Source organism: Oryctolagus cuniculus, chromosome 4 (assembly GCF_051225735.1).
Source record: "Oryctolagus cuniculus isolate XC-2025 breed Fujian yellow rabbit chromosome 4, ASM5122573v1, whole genome shotgun sequence".
Taxonomy (NCBI): Eukaryota; Metazoa; Chordata; class Mammalia; order Lagomorpha; family Leporidae; genus Oryctolagus; species Oryctolagus cuniculus.
Window position 1 is genome coordinate 143009148 of NC_142870.1, and position 20813 is coordinate 143029960.

The 20813-nt window shown below is 41.4% G+C and overlaps 1 protein-coding gene across 3 annotated transcripts in view; it reads left to right on the forward strand.

Annotated features, from left to right (window-relative positions):
- Positions 1–20813, forward strand: part of PIK3CB (phosphatidylinositol-4,5-bisphosphate 3-kinase catalytic subunit beta) — a 173854-nt gene that overhangs the window by 45752 nt on the left and 107289 nt on the right. For all 3 annotated transcript variants that reach the window (XM_051818647.3, XM_051818646.3, XM_089331163.1), the window contains one exon: positions 16859–17045. In XM_051818647.3, coding sequence (XP_051674607.1) covers positions 16875–17045 — 171 coding nt within the window. In that variant the 5' untranslated portion in view covers positions 16859–16874. The remainder of the gene's footprint in view (positions 1–16858; positions 17046–20813) is intronic.

Consider the following 20813-nt stretch of genomic DNA (forward strand, 5'->3'; position numbering starts at 1 on the left):
ACTGATTCAAAACTCAAATGCCCAAAACAGACAGAATCGGGCCAGGCCTGGCTGGGAACTCAGTAGGGGTCTATCCTGTAGATGGATGGTAGAGATCCAGTTATTTGAGCCATCATCTGCTCCCTCCAGGGTGTGTGCTGGCTGGAAGCTGGAATAGCCCAGGCACGTGCAGGCATTCTGATATGGATTGTAGGCATTACAAGCAGGATCTTAACCTCTATGGCAAATGGCGCTCAGAATAATGGAATTTTTTATGCCAAGCTCTTTATGGAAGAAGTTGAACCCGTTTTTTCTCCCATTAGCAGTGATCTATGAAATGGCATCACATTACGGTTTTAATTTTTGTTTGGTAACTAATGAGGTTGAGCATTTCCTCCCGTGTGTTTATGGATTGTTTAACCTTCTTTGAAATTTCCGTTTAATTATTTTGCCCATGTTTCTTTTGAATTCATGTTCTTTATTCATTTTCACACTGTAGCATAAAAAATTATTAATCAGGGCCAATTCTCAAATAAATGCATATTTAGAAATTATTAACCATTTATTTAATTAAATTATTAAACAATTAAATTTTAATTAATTAAAATGATTAATAATTAAATGATTTATAGATAAAATATTTTATTAAAAGTTATTAATATTTTTTTAAAGATTTATTTTGAAAGGCAAAGTTACCGGGAAGAGGGGAGAGACAGTAGAGACTTGTCTTCTATCTTCTGGTTGACTCCTCAAATGGTCCCAACAACCAGGGTTGGGCCAAGCTGAAGCCAGGAGCCAGGAGCTTCTTCTGTGACTCCCACGTGGGTTCAGACACCCAAGGACTTGGGCCATCTTCTGCTGCTTTCCCAGGCATATAAGCAGGGAGCTAGATTGGAAACAGAGCAGCCAAGACTCAAACTGGCGATAGAATATGGGGTATCAGCATTGCAAGCTCTGCACCTTATTTCCCTGAGCCACAATGCCAGTCCCAATTAGAAATCCTTTTGAGTGCCCAGCGCTGCGGCTCAATAGGCTAATCCTCCACCTAGTGGCGCCGGCACACCAGGTTCTAGTCCCAGTTGGGGCGCCGGATTCTTTCCCGGTTGCCCCTCTTCCAGGCCAGCTCTCTGCTGTGGCCAGGGAGTGCAGTGGAGGATGGCCCAAGTGCTTGGGCCCTGCACCCCATGGGAGACCAGGAGAAGCACCTGGCTCCTGCCTTCGGATCAGCGCAGTGCGCTGGCCGCAGCGGCCATTAGAGGGTGAACCAACGGCAAAAGGAAGACCTTTCTCTCTGTCTCTCTCTCTCACTATCCACTCTGCCTGTCAAATAAAATAAAATAAAATAAAATAAAATAAAATAAAAAGAAATCCTTTTGAGTTAGTTTTCAACACTGTGTTATCTTATTCCAATTTTTAAATGTTTCTTTCATTGTTAATGTCTTATCTGATGTTTTTAATCCCTTGAATATTGCCACAGATTCCTGATAGTGTCCGTTTTAAAGCTCAAAAATAAAGTCAGGTGGACGTCTCACAGTAACTTTTACTTAAAAAACAGCAAGAACAAATTACAAGTTGGTTTGAATAATTACATTCAATCAGGAAATAATATTTTTAATTTTTTAGCTATTGTAATTAGTGGTATTAAATATATTAACATTTTTCAGCTTATTTGTTCTTTTTGTTAACAATTCTTTTGTGTTAGTAAGTAAGATATGTGGTGTAAATGGTGAGATGAAAACCCCACTCTCATAAACAATGTTTGAGATGATATATTAAGGATTAAGAGGCAAAGGATGGGCGTTTGGCACAGCAGGTTAAGCTGCCACATGGGATGCCTGTATCCCACATCCAAGTGCCTGATTTGAGCCCTAGCTACTTTGTGGCTTCTGATTCAGCTTCCTGCTAATGTGCCTGCAAGGCAGCCAGATGATTGGTTGGGTTCCTGCTGCCCACGTGGGAGACCTGGATGGAGCTCCTGACTCCTAGCCATCTCTGGCTGTTGCCGGCTTTTGAGGAGTGAACCAGTGGATAGAAGATGCCTTCTCTGTCTCTCCCTGTTACTATGTTACTCTGGTTTTATTTAAAAATAGCTGATCAAGGTCCTGACCTTTATGGGCATTTGAGAAGTAAACCAGCATATGGATGCTCTTGCATTCTGTCTATCAACATCAGACATAAATTTAATTTTTAATTTTTTTATTTTTATTTTTTGACAAGCAGAGTGGATAGTGAGAGAGAGAGACAGGGAGAAAGGTCTTCCTTTGCCATTGGTTCACCCTCCAATGGCCACCACGGCTGGCGCGCTGCAGCCGGTGCACCGCAGCCGGTGCACCGTGCTGATCCGAAGGCAGGAGCCAGGTGCTTCTGGTCTCCCATGGGGTGCAGGGCCCAAGTACTTGGGCCATCCTCCACTGCACTCCCTGGCCACAGCAGAGAGCTGGCCTGGAAGAGGAGCAACTGGGAAAGAATCCGGCGCCCTGACCGGGACTAGAACCCGGTGTGCTGGCACCGCTAGGTGGAGGATTAGCCTAGTGAGCTGTGGCGCCGGCCCAGACATAAATTTAAAAATAACCAAAAACAAAAATAATAATTAAGAGGAGAGACAGAAATTATGCCACTTTTAAGGAATGCTTTATTTGAGGTTTTGAAACTATGTTTTGCCAGCACGTGGCTCACAAGGCTAATCCTCTGCCTTGCGGCCCCGGCACACCGGGTGCTAGTCCCGGTCGGGGCTCCGGATTCTGTCCCTTGCCCCTCTTCCAGGCCAGCTCTCTGCTGTGGCCAGGGAGTGCAGTGGAGGATGGCCCAAGTGCTTGGGCCCTGCACCCCATGGGAGACCAGGATAAGTACCTGGCTCCTGCCATCGGATCAGCGTGGTGCGCCGTCTGCAGCGCGCTGGCCGCGGCGGCCATTGGAGGGTGAACCAACGGCAAAAGGAAGACCTTTCTCTCTGTCTCTCTCTCTCTCTCTCACTGTCCACTCTGCCTGTCAGGGAAAAAAAAAAAAAAAAAAAAAACCTGTTTTATTAGATTTAATGTAGCATTATCAGTTAAATACAGGACAGTATTCAGAAGTTGAATTTGAAGTATAAACATGAAAATTTCAGATCTTCTGGGATCTTAGACATAATGACATGGATAATTTGTACTCCAAACTGTGTAACTCCCAGTACTCATTCTGTTGTGCACAAGTAATGAGACAGTTGGTTTTATGACAGTGGTACTGTGGTGCTGCCTCTACTTTTTAGCTGAGGCATCCTGACTGCTGATGCTTCCATCCCACCCCCCTTAAAGTTCAAGCAGGTACTCCATACTTCTCTCCCTCAGTATTCCATCCTTATTTCCTTTGATTGAGGCTCTGGGAGGTTGAGGTGGAAAACATTGCAACCAGTCATGTAAGCCTTCTCGATGTTTCCCTGTGTTTTATTGCCCCCAGCAGTCTCTGAAGGAGCATCATCTGAATGAAATAGTACAGACGTGCCTCCCACTTGTCTCAGAAAGCCTATGTATCTGGGATTATAGGCTGGATGCAAACTCCATTTTTTTTGTTTTTGTAATTTCCCACCTCTCAACAGGTCTTTGATGTGGTTTCTTATGCAGAATGAGCACTTAGTAAATATTTAGTAACTTAAAAGTTCAATCATTTCTCCCTGTTTGTCCTTCTGCAGTTCCTTCCACTTCTTCTTGATTAAGGCTTAGAACAGATGACACTGTCAGCCTGCCTCTCTTAACTTACTGTGTCCTCTAGAGAGAATAGGCAATAAACGAAGACTTGACACCAAGGATAGATACCTCTTCAATTTTTCCCCACCACTTCCCCCCACCCATCTCCCCTTTACTGTCAGTAGTGAGGGAGAAATGAAAGCTACACACAGAGCCATTTTGTCATTCAGGGCTGGATAGCTTGGGAGAAAATTTGTCTCCAAGGAAAGCGTTTAAAATACACAAATAATAAATACACAGATCAAACATCAATCAGTATGCAGAGGAGTAAACCTGAAATGACTTGGGAGAATTGCCAACCTTTGTAAGATGCTCTTTTAATTTTTATGTATTAGAGCATTTTCAAAATGACAGTAGACAGAAATAACTTAAAGGTTCGGATGCTTTTTTCTACAGCTGTAAGCTATTTAAAATTCTTCTCGTGTTACTGTTTGCCATCCAGATGGCTTTCTGGCACTGATTCAGTTCCTAGATGTGAAGACTGTTGGTTACTTACTCACCAGCACCACCACACACTTGTACAGTTTGGCTCATGACTCACTCTCACAGCGGTTTCATGTGGGTATCCTTTGCTACACAAACAGTCATTCCTTATTGTCATGATGTCACTTGTAGACAAGAACCATAATTTGATTGGATACCACTTTTTGGAGGAATATTTGTTGATGTTCGAAAGCACATACTCCAGTGAGTCTTTTGAACACATATTCCTTGGAGTGAGAAACAGAAGCAGATCTACATACACAATGGGACTTTTGTCTAAATATAGATCTGGAAGATAGGTGCGAGAGTATATCCTGTAAGCTGGGATTATTTTGATATTTGCTTTATTTCTTTACTGTTACCTAAAATGTTTATTAAAAGGCCAAAAAAGGAGGGTTGTACCCTAAAAGTCAGGGTGAGAGAGGAGGTAGCTATCAGTAAGGGATGTCAAGGAGTCTTTGAGACTCGGGCACTGTTCTGTTTCCTGACCTGGTAGGCAGTTTGCTTTGTAGCAGGTGTTTGCTTTATAATAATTCATTGAACTGTATGGTTGCCTATTTGATATTTTTAAATGTTTTAAAAGTACTCTTTGATTATGTAAGAGAATTCTCAGTTGTGTCTTCAAAAACTACAAAGTCTTCGTTCTGTTAACCGTATCAATTTAAGGAAGTAGTTGTTTTTACCCTAAAATCTGCTTATTGTCAACCAGTAATTGAAATAAGCTTAACGATTAGCGACAGTTTGCATGCCCCAACTAATCACTTGGCCTTCAGGAAGGGGTGGACTGGGTTGGGGGAAAAGTCAGTGAAGATGAAATTTTTCTTGGAAATATATATCCAGTTGGAATATTTCATTGATAATTTATTGAAAGGTGAGTTACAGGGGAGAGGGGGGAGAAAGAAAAAGAGACATCTTCCAACCACTGGTTCACTCCCCAAGTGGCCTCAATGGCCAGTGCTGGGCCAGGCTGAAGCCAGAAGCCTAGAACTCCATCCAGGTCTCCCACATGGGTGGCAAGGACCCAAGCACTTGGGCCATCCTCTACTGCTTTCCCAGGCTTACTAGCAGGGAGCTGGATTGGAATTGGAGCAGACGGAACTTAAACCAGTGCCTACATGGGATGCCAGCTCTGCAAGCAGCAGCTTTACTTTCCATGCCTCAGAGCCGTCCGCTTAGAGTATCTTAAAGAGGCTAGCTGTATATTTTGGAATAATAGAGTGGTATGACTTTTTAAATTTTTTTCTTATTTATTTGAATGATGTAGCAGAAGACAGGCAGGCAGGCCAAGAGAGATCTCCCATCCACTGCTTTATTCTCCTAATGCCTGCAATAGCTGGTGCTGGGGTAGATTAAAACTAGCAGTCAGTAACTCAGTCTGGGTCTCCCATGTGGATGGCAGGGACCCAGTCACATGCACATGAGTAGGAAGCTAGAATCAAGAGCAGGTCTGGGACTGAAATTCAGGCATTATGGCATATGGATGTCTCAAGTGGCATCTTAATCACTACGGCAAATGTTCATCCTTGACTCTCTTTCTTTCTGTTTTATGAATTTGAAAGGCAGAGATATAGAGTGAGACAGATCTCCTTTCTGCTTATTCAGTAGCAAAATGCGTGCAGTAGCTGAGAGGCTGAAACTGGGAGCCAGGAACTCAACCTAGGACTCTCATGTGGATGGCAGGGACTCCACCACTTGAGTATCCATTGGTGCTTCTCAGGGTGTGCATTAGGAGGACACTGGAATTAGGAGTGGAATCAGAACTCTAACACAGGCACTGCAGTGTCCTAAGTGCTGTTTTAACTGCTATGCCAAATTCTTGTCCCTGACTTCTTTTTAATAAACGTTTTGGGAAGGTTATTAACATTCTTTAGACCTGGGAATGTACTGAATTAAAACGTTTTTATTAAGTGTTTTAGTCTGATGACATAATATCAATAATGTCTCCCTTCTGATAGTAACAGTTTTTTTTTTTTTTTAAGTCATTGGGAAGTTGGGAGTTATTTAGGATTCTCTCATGCCTTTTAAGTAGGCAAATTTATATAATTTATTTTAAACCGTATTATTCATTCAGTGATTATCAGTGGAAGGAGCAAGGGAAAGCTTGAGTAAAAAGGTTGAAGTGAAGAGCGCCCTATGGTGTGGTGTACCCCATGCATTTTGAGATTCCCTGTGCTTCTAAGCTTGTCTTCATGCATTGGATGCTGCTGAGGTTCTTCTGCTCAGGGTGAGCCCTAAGCTGTTATCTGAAATTAAAAATGTTTAAGAATCTCAGTGTAGAACCAAATTGGGACTTTTAGACCATGGTACCTCGCAGTCCTCTGTGGGTAGCCTTAACTATTAGTATTTTGGAAACAGCTATAGGAAGGGCTGCATAAAATCCTCAATAGAGAAAGACACCATACCAAAATTAGAAATGAAAAACACTGACAGTGCAGAACAGGGAATGAATAATAAGTAAATAAGTAATTCTACCTAAGAAGAAACACAGATTCTAGTTAATATGAAAAACTTCTGATTTTTTAAGTAATTAGAGTGATATGCATTAACTCAGTTATTTTTTGCCTTTAGATAATTGATTGAAATTAGAAAGCTCTATACGGTTTTGTTATTGGATACTGTAATTGGAATACAAATTAGAACATTTCTTTTCTTTTTTTTTTTTAAGTTCTTACCAGCAATGTGTGACAGCGTGAGAGAGAGTTTCTTTCTTCTTCTTTTTTTTTTTTTTTTAAAGATTTATTTATTTATTTGCAAGTCAGAGTTACACAGAGAGGGGAGAGGAGAGGGAGGGAGGGAGGGAGGGAGGAAGGAAGAAAGAGAGAGAGAGAGAGAGAGAGAGAGAGAGAGAGGTCTTCCATCCGCTGGTTCACTCCCCAATCCGTTGGAGCTGAGCTGATCTGAAGCCAGGAGCCAAGAGCTTCTTCTGGGTCTCCCACGCTGGTGCAGGGGCCCAAGGATTTGGGCCATCTTCCACTGCTTTCCCAGGCCGCAGCAGAGAGCTGGATTGGAAGTAGAGCAGCCGGGTTTCGAACCAGCGTCCATATGGGATACCGGCGCCTCAGCCCAGGGTGTTAACCCACTGTGCCACAGCGCCGGCCCCAAATTAGAACATTTCTAAAAGCACCTTTCTAGAAAGTTTATCAGTGTATATAAATAACCTTAAAGTAGTTCATACCAGTGTTTGTAAATCCTGTTAGATCCAAAACTCTGTTTAGTAGCATGTTTTTAAATATTTTTATATTGAGATGAAATTTGTAGATAACATAATTTACCTATGTGTGTAATAAAATATGAATTTGAACTATCCTATAAAGCAAGATGATTTGTGATAAAAATATTATGAATTTCCTTATGTAAATACATCAGAGACTATTGTAGTAGACCATAGTCCAATGTTTACACCTGTACTTCAATCACTGTTGACTGCACTGACTACAGTTACATTGCAAGTACACACAAATTCCATGAATCGGGGCCCTCATTGTGGTACAGCAGGTTAAGCTGCCACTTGAGACAGTGGCTTCCCATACTGAAGTGCTGGTTTGAATCCATGCTTCTCTGCTTAAGATCAGAACTTGGGTCTCCCACATGGGTAGCAGAAACCCAAACACTTGGGCCATCATCTGCTGCCTCCTAGGCACGTTAGCAGAAAGCTGGGTGAGAAGTGAAGATGTGACTGGATCTCACACACTGTGCTAGGGAATGGGGACATCCAAGTGGTGGCTTAACTCGCTGTGACACAACACCACTCTTATAAATATTTTAAATTATACTTCTATTTTCAATTTTACTTTTCTCATGCCATTTACAAACATTATCTCACACACGAAAAATTTCAGTTTAAATGACTGTATAGTGTGTATATCATTAAGTAGATCTATCTGATCATCTACATCATGTTTGGACAGTCTGGTTATTTGAAATTTTTTGTATGTGTATATTTTACCTTATATATGAAGCCATATTCAATTTTTAAATAGATATATTATAGAGGCCGGCGCCGTGGCTCAATAGGCTAATCCTCCACCTTGCGGCGCCGGCACACCGGGTTCTAGTCCCGGTTGGGGCGCCGGATTCTGTCCCGGTTGCCCCTCTTCCAGGCCAGCTCTCTGCTATGGCCAGGGAGTGCAGTGGAGGATGGCCCAGGTGCTTGGGCCCTGCACCCCATGGGAGACCAGGAAAAGCACCTGGCTCCTGGCTCCTGCCAGGATCAGCGCGGTGCGCCGGCTGCAGCAGCGGCCATTGGAGGGTGAACCAACGGCAAAAGGAAGACCTTTCTCTCTCTGTCTCTCTCTCTCACTGTCCACTCTGCCTGTCAAAAAAAAAAAAAAAAAAAAAAAAAAAAAAAAAAAAAGATATATTATAGAATGGAAATTACTGGGTTAGCAGACATAAAGTTAATCAAGGTTCAGTGTCTTTGCAGGTGTTTTCTGAACTTAGAGTACCATGTTTCATTTGAAACATTTAAATGTTATTTCAATATAATTGATAAGGTATTTAATATTTTGACAGTTTTTTAATAATTTGGAATTATTTTCAAGATATGAGGATGATTGAAAGAGTTAATAGAGAATAGAATTAAAAGAAATTTATTTTGATATGAAAGTTTTTTGAAATCCATGCATATGAGGGAGTCTTTAAAAAGTTCATGAAGAATGCATATTATGAAAAAACTATGCATCAAGCTGGCGCCGCAGCTCAATAGGCTAATCCTCCACCTGTGGCACCGGCACCCCGGGTTCTAGTCCCAGTCGTGGTGCTGGATTCTGTCCCGATTGTTCCTCTTCCAGTCCAGCTCTCTGCTGTGCCCGGGAAGGCAGTGGAGGATGGCCCAGGTCCTTGGGCCCTGCATCTGCATGGGAGACCAGGAGGAGGCACCTGGCTCCTGGCTTCAGATCAGCGCGGTGCGCCGGCCACAGCGGCCATTGGAGGGTGAACCAACGGAAAAGGAAGACCTTTCTCTCTGTCTCTCTCTCATACTGTCCACTCTGCCTGTAAAAAAACAAAACAAACAAACAAAAAAATCGTGCATCAGTTTAAATCCTTCATGTAGAATCATAACGATTTAGAAAACTAATCACATTTAGAAATGAAGTACTACAGTGCTCAGTAGTTAGTTAATCCTAATTTGTTGTCTTTGTAGTTTGAAGGAAAAATTTTTTGATAGGGAATGTAGTATTCCTCAGTGCTGGTGTTCATTTATGAATATTCACATTTTTGCTAATTATGTTATAATGAAGAAATACTAGATAAATGCTATTTTTAAAAAAAGGTATATTAATTTATTTGAAAGACAATGTTACAGAGACAGAAAGAGAGAGAAGTATCTTCCATCCACTAATTCACTCCCCAAATTGCCACAATGGTTACCGGGCCAGGCAGAAGCCAGTAGACCTTTAGTCAAAAAATACATTGATGGGATGGTCATACTAAAACCACAGGATGACTTATTGCACTCAGTACTTCCTGTATAGCCCTTCCAGGTAGATACTGAAGAGGACATCACAAAATATGCTGTGTTGCCACTGTAATAGCAAGCCCTCTGTCAGACCTAAAATTTATTCTTACCTTGTAAAGATGTTTTGAAGAAAATAAAATCATTGCTATAAAGTTGGAAAATAAAAAGATATGCTAGTTCTTATTTCCCTTACCCTTATTTTATAGGGAGCATTACACCACGAGCCTAGCTGGAGAAATGATTCATAGTTTCATACTGGAATGGGTCTTAGGAGTTACGGACCCTTCTCATTTTAAAGATAAGAAAAATAAAATCCAGAAAGATTAACTAAGTTATCAAGAGAGAGAGAGAGAAGAAAAAAGCAACGCATTTGGACCAGAAGTCAGATATTTTATTTCCTCAAGGCATTTAGCATTCTTTCCTCCCCTCCCCTTCTCTCTCCCTCCCTTCCTTTACTTCTTTTCCTTTTTCCTTTAAAGGAAATATTCTAGGTGAGGCTTTTGACTTAGTGGTTGAGACATCACTTTAAATGCCCCTGTCCCATAACCCAGTGCCAGAGTTCCCACTCTGCTTCCAATCCAGCTTCCTGTTAATGCTTACCCTGGGAAACAATAGGTGATGACTCAAGTACTGGCCCAGATTTAATTTTTCTTCTCAATTACTTTTTTTTTTTTTAAAGATCTATTTATTTTGAAAATCAGACTCTGTAGAGAAAGAGAGAGAGACGAAGAATCAGAGATTTTCCATCTGCTAGTTCAGTACCCAGATGGTCAGCATGGCTGAGCTAGGCCAAAGCCAGGAATCGGGAGCTTCATCTGGGTCTCCCATGTGGGTGGCAGGGTCCCAAGCACTTGGGCTGTCTTCCACTGTTCTTCCACTGGCTGCGCAAGTGGAGCAGCCGGGACACTGAGACACCGCCATGATAGGCTGCAGCTTAATCTACTATGCCACTCCCGTCTCAATTATTTTTAGTGTGTAGTTTGTTGAATCCACAGATACAGAACCCACTGTACTGCTTTATATGCTTCTTTAATATCTTGTTGAATTATTAGTATATTTCTGAATGCGCTGACACTTTGAAAATGTGAGGATTTTTTCTTTGAAATTATAGCTGGAGGAATTGATTTTGGAGATTGGCGGTGCTCCTTTGTAAAAAGTAAGAAAAGGTTTTTCTGTTCATAAGTGTAGGCAAGTATAAAGCTAAAAGATATAACTTTCTTTTAAGATGAGCCTTAAGATAACACCAGAAAAATATTTAACCTTTGCAGTGTATTTTGCCATTTATTTAGATTTTAAGGTAATTTTATTGTGAAATATCACAAAGATATAGAAAAGTACATATAAACATGAAGCTTATTATATTATTTTGAAATGAGTCTTTTATTTATTTATTTTATTTATTTATTTTTTTTTGACATGCGGAGTTAGACAGAGAGACAGAAAGAAAGGTCTTCCTTTGCCGTTGGTTCACCTCCCAAGTGGCCGGCACGCTGCGCTGATCCAAAGCCAGGAGCCAGGTGCTTCCTCCTGGTCTCCCATGCGGGTGCAGGGCCCAAGGACCTGGGCCATCCTCCGCTGCCTTCCCGGGCCACAGCAGAGAGCTGGACTGGAAGAGGAACAACCGGGACAGAACCGGTGCCCCAACTGGGACTAGAACCCAGACTGCCAGCACCGCAGGCGGAGGATTAGCCAAGTGAGCCGCGGCGCCAGCCTGAAATGAGTCTTTATATATTACTTTTCTTTATATTGAAAATATAAAGACATCATGAGAGTTCTGAATATTATCTAAATTTGAGAGAGTATGCAGTGTCCTAAGAATATATCATTTTTTATAGCACACATTAGTTGAAAGTAGTATCATTTTTTTGGAAATGCCTATAACATTACTGGGATTGCAGTACAGTGAAGGTGCCACACTTAAGTTATAGATGAGCCCTATTTCAAGTTCTTCCTCACATGACAGGAGTTTATAGATTGGCACACACTGGCATTCAGCAAAGCCTGATCTATAGTAGCTGATGATGCAGTTAGAATTATGTACATTTGTTAATATTTTCCTATTTTATTCATTGATAAAAATGTACATTTACCAGGCTGGCACTGTAGTGTAGTGGGCTAAGACTCTGCCTGCTGCACCAGAATCCCATGTAGGCTCTAGTTCTGGTCCCGACCACTTCTCTCCTGTTCCAGCTCTCTGCCATCGCCTGAGAGAGCAGTGGAAGATAGCCCAAGTGCTTGGGCCCCTGCATCCACATGGGAGACCTGGAATAAGCTCCTGGCTTCTGGCTTTGGATCACTCAGCTCCAGCCGTTGCGGCCATCTGGTGAGTGAACCAGTAGATAGATCTTTCTGTTTATCCCTCTGTCTGTAACTCTGCCTCTCAAATAAATAAATAAAAATCTTTTAAAAAATTTATTTATAAGAAAAGGTACATTTACTGAAGAATATAGATTGAGATTTTTTTTTTTTAACGATTCCTTTATTTATTTGCAAAGCAGACTGACAGAGAGAGAGAGATACAGAGAAAAATCCTCCATGTGCTGGTTCACTCCCTAAATACCTCTAACAATCAGGGCTGGTCTGGACTGAAACAACCAGTTCCTGGGCCGCAGCCAGGAACTCCATTCTGATTTTTCACATGGGTTGCAGGGTACCCAAGCACTTGGGCCCCAAGCACTTGGGCCATCTTGTGTTCCCTTCCCAGGTGCATTAGCTGGAGGATGGAATGGAAGCAGAGCAGCCAGGACTCAAACCTGGGATGCCAGTGTCGAAAGCAGCAACTTCACCACTGTGCCACAATAGTGGCCTTATTTTATTTTTAGACTAGAAGTTGAAAGACTACTTTGAAGGTCACAGAATTCAGTTTTTCCTGTCGAGCATGATTTAAAGAAATTTTAACTAATCCAATGGAATTGTTGCACCAAATTCTAGAGAATTTTTATTTTATTTTTTTAAATTTTTTGACAGGCAGAGTGGACAGTGAGAGAGAGAGACAGAGAGAAAGGTCTTCCTTTGCCGTTGGTTCACCCTCCAATGGCCGCCATGGCCGGCGCACCGCGCTGATCCGATGGCAGGAGCCAGGTGCTTCTCCTGGTCTCCCATGGGGTGCAGGGCCCAAGGACTTGGGCCATCCTCCACTGCACTTCCCTGGCCACAGCAGAGAGCTGGCCTGGAAGAGGGGCAACCAGGACAGAATCTGGCGCCCCGACCGGGACTAGAACCCGGTGTGCCAGCGCCACAAGGCGGAGGATTAGCCTAGTGAGCCGTGGCGCCGGCCGTCTAGAGAATTTTTCCATTCAATTTTTTTCATTTACCCCTAAGTAAATATTTAGTGCCTGATATACCGGAGCTACCGATAAGAAGATGAATCAGTAAGCTAAGAGCTTTTGTATAGTATGTTCCTGCTCTGACATAGAAATATCATCATGCTTGTGGTACACAGAGGATTATCAGGGAGAGTTTCCAGTAATCTAGAAGTTAATAGTTGGTCAGGAAATAAGGAGGTGAGGACATCCTAAGGAGATGCAATAATGTATTTAAGATAGGAGGCAGGTGTTAGAATGTAGGGTATACTACAAAGTACTAGTGGCACAGCATGACTGGAATAATGATTATATATGTTACAGTGTTGAATGACCAGTTTAGAGAGAAAGGACCTTAGGGGCTCAAACATGGTTCATTCTTGTAATTCATTTTATATGTAACCATTTCACAAAAAAATGCTTAAATCTTCCGTAGTGCTTTTTTCTCTAGTATCCCCCAAGAGCAGAGTTTTAAGTACTGGGAAGTTGACGCTATAGAGTGGGAGTGGTGGTGGATGCAGTCAGGCAGTCTCTTTGGAAAGATTGCTGCTCTGCACTCCCACCTTAGGATGCCTGATCATTTCCAGCCGTCACAGAAGGGTGAAGTCTCAGAGTTCTTGGGTTTATGGTTTCCTGCTCCTGGATTGCTGTTATTTATAAGGTGATTCAGTTTCAGTTTTGAGAGTCTTGCCAAAAAATTTGTGCTGAAGACACCGGGGGCATATATAAGTTTATGATAATTGTAATTCTGTGGCATATGGCTGATTTTTCATAAACTTGTCTTGATTTTGAACTGTAACTTTTAGTTTTTCGGTAAGTTTTTTTTGGCAACTCTTGATTAAGATGAAGTACTTGCTGTGATTTCTTCAGGAGCTGATTTCCCCTGTTTGTCTTTGCAAGGTGATATTTGAATATAAGCAAAGCATGGTCTTTGTAATTTGATGTAACATGTAAGAATGAGACAATTTCTAGTGGCCATTCTGAAGTAATTTACCTAAAGAAGTTTAAGGTCTAGTGACTGTTAATGGCCTCTTCGGTGGCTTTGTGTTGTTTTGTTCATGGCTATGAAATTTGTAATTTAGAGTTCTTAAGTATAGGGGCCCTCTCCATATACTCTGGTGATAGACAGTACTTTAAAAAGCCTGGTCTGAGCCCTCAAGGAGTTTACAGTCAATCCATTTTTAAATTTCCCAGATAGGGGCAGACATTTGGCACAGCCTTTAGGATGCCACTTGGGACACCCCTCATACAATATCAGAGTATCTAAGTTCGAGTCCCAACTCCACTTCTGATTCCAGTTTACTGCTAATGCATACCCTAGGAGACAGTAAGTGATAACTCAGGTAATTGCATCCATTCCACCATCTGGTAAACCCAGATTGAGTTCTTGGTTCCTGGCTTCTGCCTGACCAGCCCTGGCAGTTAAGACATTTGGAGAGTGAACCAGCAGATGGAAGATCTCCCTCTGTCTGCCTTTTACTCTGTCAATCTACCTTTCTTTCTACTTTTTTTAAATTTATTTATTTGACAGGTAGAGTTACAGATAGAGAGAGAGACAGAGAGAAAGGTCTTCCTTCCGTTGGTTCACCCCACAAATGACCGCCACGGCAGGCGCTGCACCGATCCGAAGCCAGGAGCCAGGTGCTTCCTCCTGGTCTCCCATGCGGGTGCAGGGCCCAAGCACTTAGGCCATCCTTCATTGTCCTCCCGGGCTACAGCAGAGAGCTGGATTGGAAGAGGAGCAACTGGGACTAGAACCTGGTGCCCATATGGGATTCCGGCGCCACAGGTGGAGGATTAACCAAGTGAGCCACTGCACCAGGCTCCTACCTTTCTTTTTTAAAGATTTATTTATTTATTTGAAAGTCAGAGTTACACTGAGAGAGAAGGGGAGGCGGGGGTAGGGAGAGAGGTCTTCTATCCACTGACTCACTCCCCAATTGGCCACAATGGCCAGAGCTGCGCTGATCTAAAGCCCGGAATCAGGAGCTTCTGCTGGTTCTCCTGCACAGGTACAGGGGCTCAAGGACTTGGGTAATCTGCTGCCTTCCCAGGCCATAGCAGAGAGCTGGATTGGAAGTAGAGCAGCCGGAATTCGAACCGGCGCCTATATGGGTTGCCAGCACCACAGGCGGCATCTACCCATTACACCACATCGCTGGCTCCTCAATCTACTTTTCAAACCAATAAAATAAATAAATAAAAATAAAAATAAATTTCCTAGATTGTTTCATGGATTTTTTTTAAAGTTAATTTGTTCATATTAATATTGGGTTTGGCCATGTCTCCTAAATGTTCTTTTACTCTCTAACAGTTCTTCCAAACACCCCTAAGCTCTCCCATATCATTATTTGTTCCATTGAAGATCCCACATTCTGTATTTTGTTGCTTCCTTGCAATGTTCCTCTATTTATGTAAAGTTATATAGATTTATCGATTGATCAGTAGATAGATGGATCTGTTATAGAGACTTGATTAGATTCAGGTTCAGTTTTCTTTTGCTTAAAGGCAAGCCACAGGAGTGATAACTGTTTCCTACTGCACTCTGTGAAGAGACACATTGTCTGGTGGTCCTGTTTGTAATGGTGCTGAGCTTGATCAGAGGTTACAGGCAACAAGATAAATTCATATGAAGTGCCTGTCTTTTTTCTTCATTGTTATTTGTAGCATCCACTAATTGTTGCATAGATTCATTACATTGTTAGAGTTTGCAAAATAGTAATTTTCTAATTTACCATTCATTTTGCATTTTGCTAAAATTGTGCTAAAAATTAAAAGAGAACCTTGGTTAATTTGGTTACTCTGAAATACAGTTAATGCAGAGCAGTATGTGTTTCATTTACTTTGCCATTCTTTGAATTTCAGAATAATGGGTATATGTTTTAGTCTCCAGTGGTACCACTGAAAGGTGTTTTTTTTTTTTATATCATTAACTCCTATTTTTATATATTTGATGTGTTTCAGTCCATGGAAGTATTTATTGTGTTTTTAAAAATGTTGTTTATGATGGGGCCGGTGGTGTGGCGCAGTGGGTTGATGCCCTGGCCTGAAGCGCCAGCATCCCATATGGGCACCGGTTAAAGACCCGGCTGCTCCACTTGCAATCCAGCTCTCTACTATGGCCTGGGAAAGCAGTAGAAGATGGCCCAAGTCCTTGGGCCCCTGTACCCATGTGGGAGACCCAGAAGAAGCTCCTGACTCCTGGCTTCGGATAGGCACAGCTCCGGCCGTTGCAGCCAACTGGGGAGTGAAGCATCAGATGGAAGACCTCTCCCTTCCTCCCTCCATCCCTCCCTCCCTCTGCTTCTCCTCTGTCTGTGTAACTCTGACTTTCAAATAAGTAAATAAATCTTTTTTTTAAATGTTGTTTATTTGTGTGTGTGTGTTTTAAAGATTTTATTTATTTATTTATTTAAGAGGCAGAGTCACAGACAGTGAGAGAGAAAGACAGAGAAAGGTCTTCCATCCGCTGGTTCACTCTCCAATTGGCTGCAACGGGTGCAAGGGCCCAAGGACCCGGGACATCCTCCCCCAAAAGCCTGCGACAGCCAGGGCTGGGCCAGGTTGAAGCGAGGATCCTGTAACTCCATGTGGGTCTCCCACCTGGGTGGTAGGGACCCAAGAACTTGAGCCATCACCTGCTGCCTTCTAGTGTACACATTATCAGGAATCTGGATTGGAAGTGGAGTAACTGGGATTCAAACTAGGCATTCTGATATGGGATGTGGGAGACCCAAGTAGCCACTTAAGTGTTGTGCTGAATGCCCCATTTTGCTTTTTAAAATACTGCCTGTAATTGGCCTTCTATTACTGACTACATTGAGATCCAAGGATTAATTGTAGACTGATGGGCTTTAATATATTTTGTATAAAAATTGGCTGATGATTGTTATACTTTACTCACTGATTTCTAGGGCCCGATGGTTATGAATGTGCTTCAGTTTCATAATGCCTCCTGCTATGGCAGACATCCTTGACATCTGGGCAGTGGATTCACAGATAGCATCTGATGGCTCCATACCTGTGGATTTCCTTTTGCCCACTGGGATTTATATCCAGTTGGAGGTACCTCGGGAAGCCACCATTTCTTATATTAAGCAGGTATGTTGTTCATAGAATTTCTATATATTTAATTTACAATGTCACTTTGATTGTCACTGGATTATGTTATTAATATGGTAATCATGTGGTAAATTTATGCGAAGTTTAACTTTTTAGGTTATTACTTTTTAAAGATTTTTGATATGTGCCTTGTCTGTTGTAGACACAGCAAACATGCTCATTTTCACAACCACTTTTGCTGTGTATGTGAATCTGTATGTGGTAGCTGAATTAAGAAAAATTGGCTTATGTTACATTGCTTAGAATGTTTATTCAGTTTATTAAATTGTCAAAGTTTTGTTTAAAAGTTTAAAATCTTATTGTCTTTGAGCTTGTTAGACTTTTTTCTTGTGATTTTTGGTTGTTTTTTTGTTTGTTTTTGCTTTGCTCCATCACCTCCCCTCTGCATGGTGATCCTGGGGAATGGAGTTTGCTGGTGAAGAGCAATATGTATGTGCAATTGTTTTTCTAAACTTTTTAGTGTTTTCACGCAACTGACCCCAATGTGGAAATCAGGGGTTAGGGCAATTTTAAGAAAAAGTATTTGGGACAAACTTCTTTATAGCTCTTGACTTGGACAGACCACTTAACTCTTTTCCAACCTTCTTCATCAGGGAGCTATGGGAATTCTAAAACTGCATTATTCCTGAAGCAAAAACAGAATTGATTTAGGTATTCCATTGGTATAGAACATTTTTTTTAAACATTTATTTAGTAAATATAAATTTCCAAAGTACAGTTTATGGATTACAATGGCTTTCCCCCTCCATAATTTCCCGCCCACTCGCACCCCTCCCATCTCCTGCTTCCTCTCCCATTCCATTCACATCAAGATTCATTTTCAATTATCTTTATATGCAGAAGATCAATTTAGTATATATTAAGTAAAGATTTCATCAGTTTGCACCCACATAGAAACACAAAATGTAAAATACTGTTTCAGTACTAGTTATAGCATTACTTCACATTGGACAAAACATTAAGGACGGATCCCACATGAGAAGTAAGTACACAGTGACTCCTGTTGTTGACTTAACAATTTGACACTCTTGTTTATGGCATCAGTAATCTCCCTAGGCTATGAGTTGCCAAGGCTATGGAAGCCTTTTGAGTTCACAGACTTCGATCTTATTCCCACAGGGTCATAGTCAGGGTGGAAGTTCTCTCCTCCCTTCAGAGAAAGGTACCTCCTTCTTTGATGGCCCCGTTCTTTCCACTGGGATCTCACTTGCAGAGATCTTTCATTTAGGTCTTCTTTTTTTTTTTTTCCCAGGGTGTCTTGGCTTTCCATGCCTAAAATACTCTCATGGGCTCTTCAGCCAGATCTGAATGCCTTAAGGGCTGATTCTGAGGCCAGAGTGCTATTTAGGACATCTGTCATTCTATGAGTCTGCTGTGTATCTCGCTTCCCATGTTGGATCATTCTCTCCCTTTTTGATTCTATCAGTTAGTATTCACAGACACTAGACTTGTTTGTGTGATCCCTTTGACTCTTAGACCTATCAGTGTGATCAATTGTGAACTGAAATTGATCACTTGGACTAGTGAGATGGCATTGGTACATGCCAGCTTGATGGGATTGAATTGGAATCCCCTGGTATGTTTCTAACTCTACCATTTGGGGCAAGTCAGCTTGAGCATGTCCCAAATTGTACATCTCCTCCCTCTCTTATTCCCACTCTTATATTTAACAGGGATCACTTTTCAGTTAAAATTTAACCACCTAAGAATAATTGTGTATTAATTACAGAGTTCAACCAATAGTACTAGAACAAAAAAAAAAAAATACTAAGAGGGATAACGTATTAAGTTGTTCATCAACAGTCAGGATGAGGGCTGATCAAGTCACTGTTTCTCATAGTGTCCATTTCACTTCAGCAGGTTTCCCCTTTGGTGCTCAGTTAGTTGTCGCCGATCAGGGAGAACATATGATATTTGTCCCCTTGGGACTGACTTAATTCACTCAGCATAATGTTTTCCAGATTCCTCCATCTTGTTGCAAATGACCGGGTTTCATTGTTTTTGACTGCTGTATAGTATTCTATAGAGTACATGTCCCATAATTTCTTTATCCAGTCTACTGTTGATGGGCATTTGGGTTGATTCCAGGTCTTAGCTATTGTGAATTGAGCTGCAATAAACATTAATGTGCAGACAGCTTGTTTGTTTGCCAATTTAATTTCCTTTGGGTAAATTGCAAGGAGTAGTATGGCTGGGTTGTATGGTAGGGTTATATTCAGGTTTCTGAGGAATCTCCAGACTGACTTCCATAGTGGCTTAACCAGTTTGCATTTCCACTAACAGTGGGTTAGTGTCCCTTTTCCCCCACATCCTCTCCAGCATCTATTGTTGGTAGATTTCTGAATGTGAGCCATTCTAACCGGGGTGAGGTGAAACCTCATTGTGGTTTTGATTTGCATTTCCCTGATTGCTAGTGATCTTGAACATTTTTTCATGTGTCTGTTGCCATTTGGATTTCCTCTTTTGAAAAATGTCTATTGAGGTCCTTGGCCCATCTCTTAAGTGGGTTGTTTGTTTTGATGTTGTGGAGTTTCTTGATTTCTTTGTAGCATCTGGTTATCAACCCTTTATCTGTTGCATAGTTTGCAAATATTTTTTCCCATTCTGTTGGTTGCCTCTTCACTCTCCTGACTGTTTCCATTGAAGTACAGAAACTTCTCAATTTGATGCAATCCCAAATGTTAATTTTGGCTTTGACTGCCTGTGCTTCTGGGATCTTTTCTAAGAAGTCTTTGCTGGTACCTATATCTTGCAGGGTTTCTCCAATGTTCTCTAATAATTTGATGGTGTCGGGTCATAGATTTAAGTCTTTAATCCATGTTGAGTGAATTTTTGTGTAAGGTGAAAGGTAGGGGTCTTGCTTTATGATTCTGCACGTGGAAATCCAATTTTCCCAGCACCATTTATTGAATAAACTGTCCTTACTCCAGGGATTGGTTTTGGATCCTTGATCAAATATAAGTTGGCTGTAGATGGTTGGATAGATTTCTGGTGTTTCTATTCTGTTCCATTGATCTATCCATCTGTTTCTGTACCAGTACCATGCTGTTTTGATTACAACTGCCCTGTAGTATGTCCTGAAATCTGGTATTGTGATGCCTCTGGCTTTGTTTTTGTTGTACAAGATTGCTTTAGCTATTCGAGGTCTCCTGTGTCTCCATATGAATTTCAGCATCATTTTTTCCAGATCTGAGAAGAATGTCTTCAGTATTTTGATTGGTATTGCATTGAATCTATAAATTGCTTTTGGGAGAATGAGCAATTTGATGATATTGATTCTTCCAATCCATGAGCATGGAAGATTTTTCCATTTTTTGGTATCCTCTTCTATTTCTTTCTTTAAGGTTTTGTAATTCTCATTGTAGAGATCTTTAACCTCCTTGGTTAAGTTTATTCCAAGGTATTTGATTGTTTTTGTAGCTGTGGTGAATGGGATTGATCTTAGAAGTTCTTCCTCAGCCATGGCATTGCCTGTGTATACAAAGGCTGTTGATTTTTGTGCATTGACTTTCTATCCTGCTGCTTTTCCAAACTCTTCTCTGAGTGCCAGTAGTCTCTTAGTAGAGTTCTTTGGATCCCCTAAATAAAGAATCATATCATCTGCAAAGTGGGATAGTTTGAGTTCTTCCTTCCCAATTTGTATCCCTTTAATTTCTTTTTCTTGCCTAATAGCTCTGGCTAAAACTTCCAGAAGTATATTGAATAGCAGTGGTGAGAGTGGGCATCCCTGTCTGGTACCAGATCTCA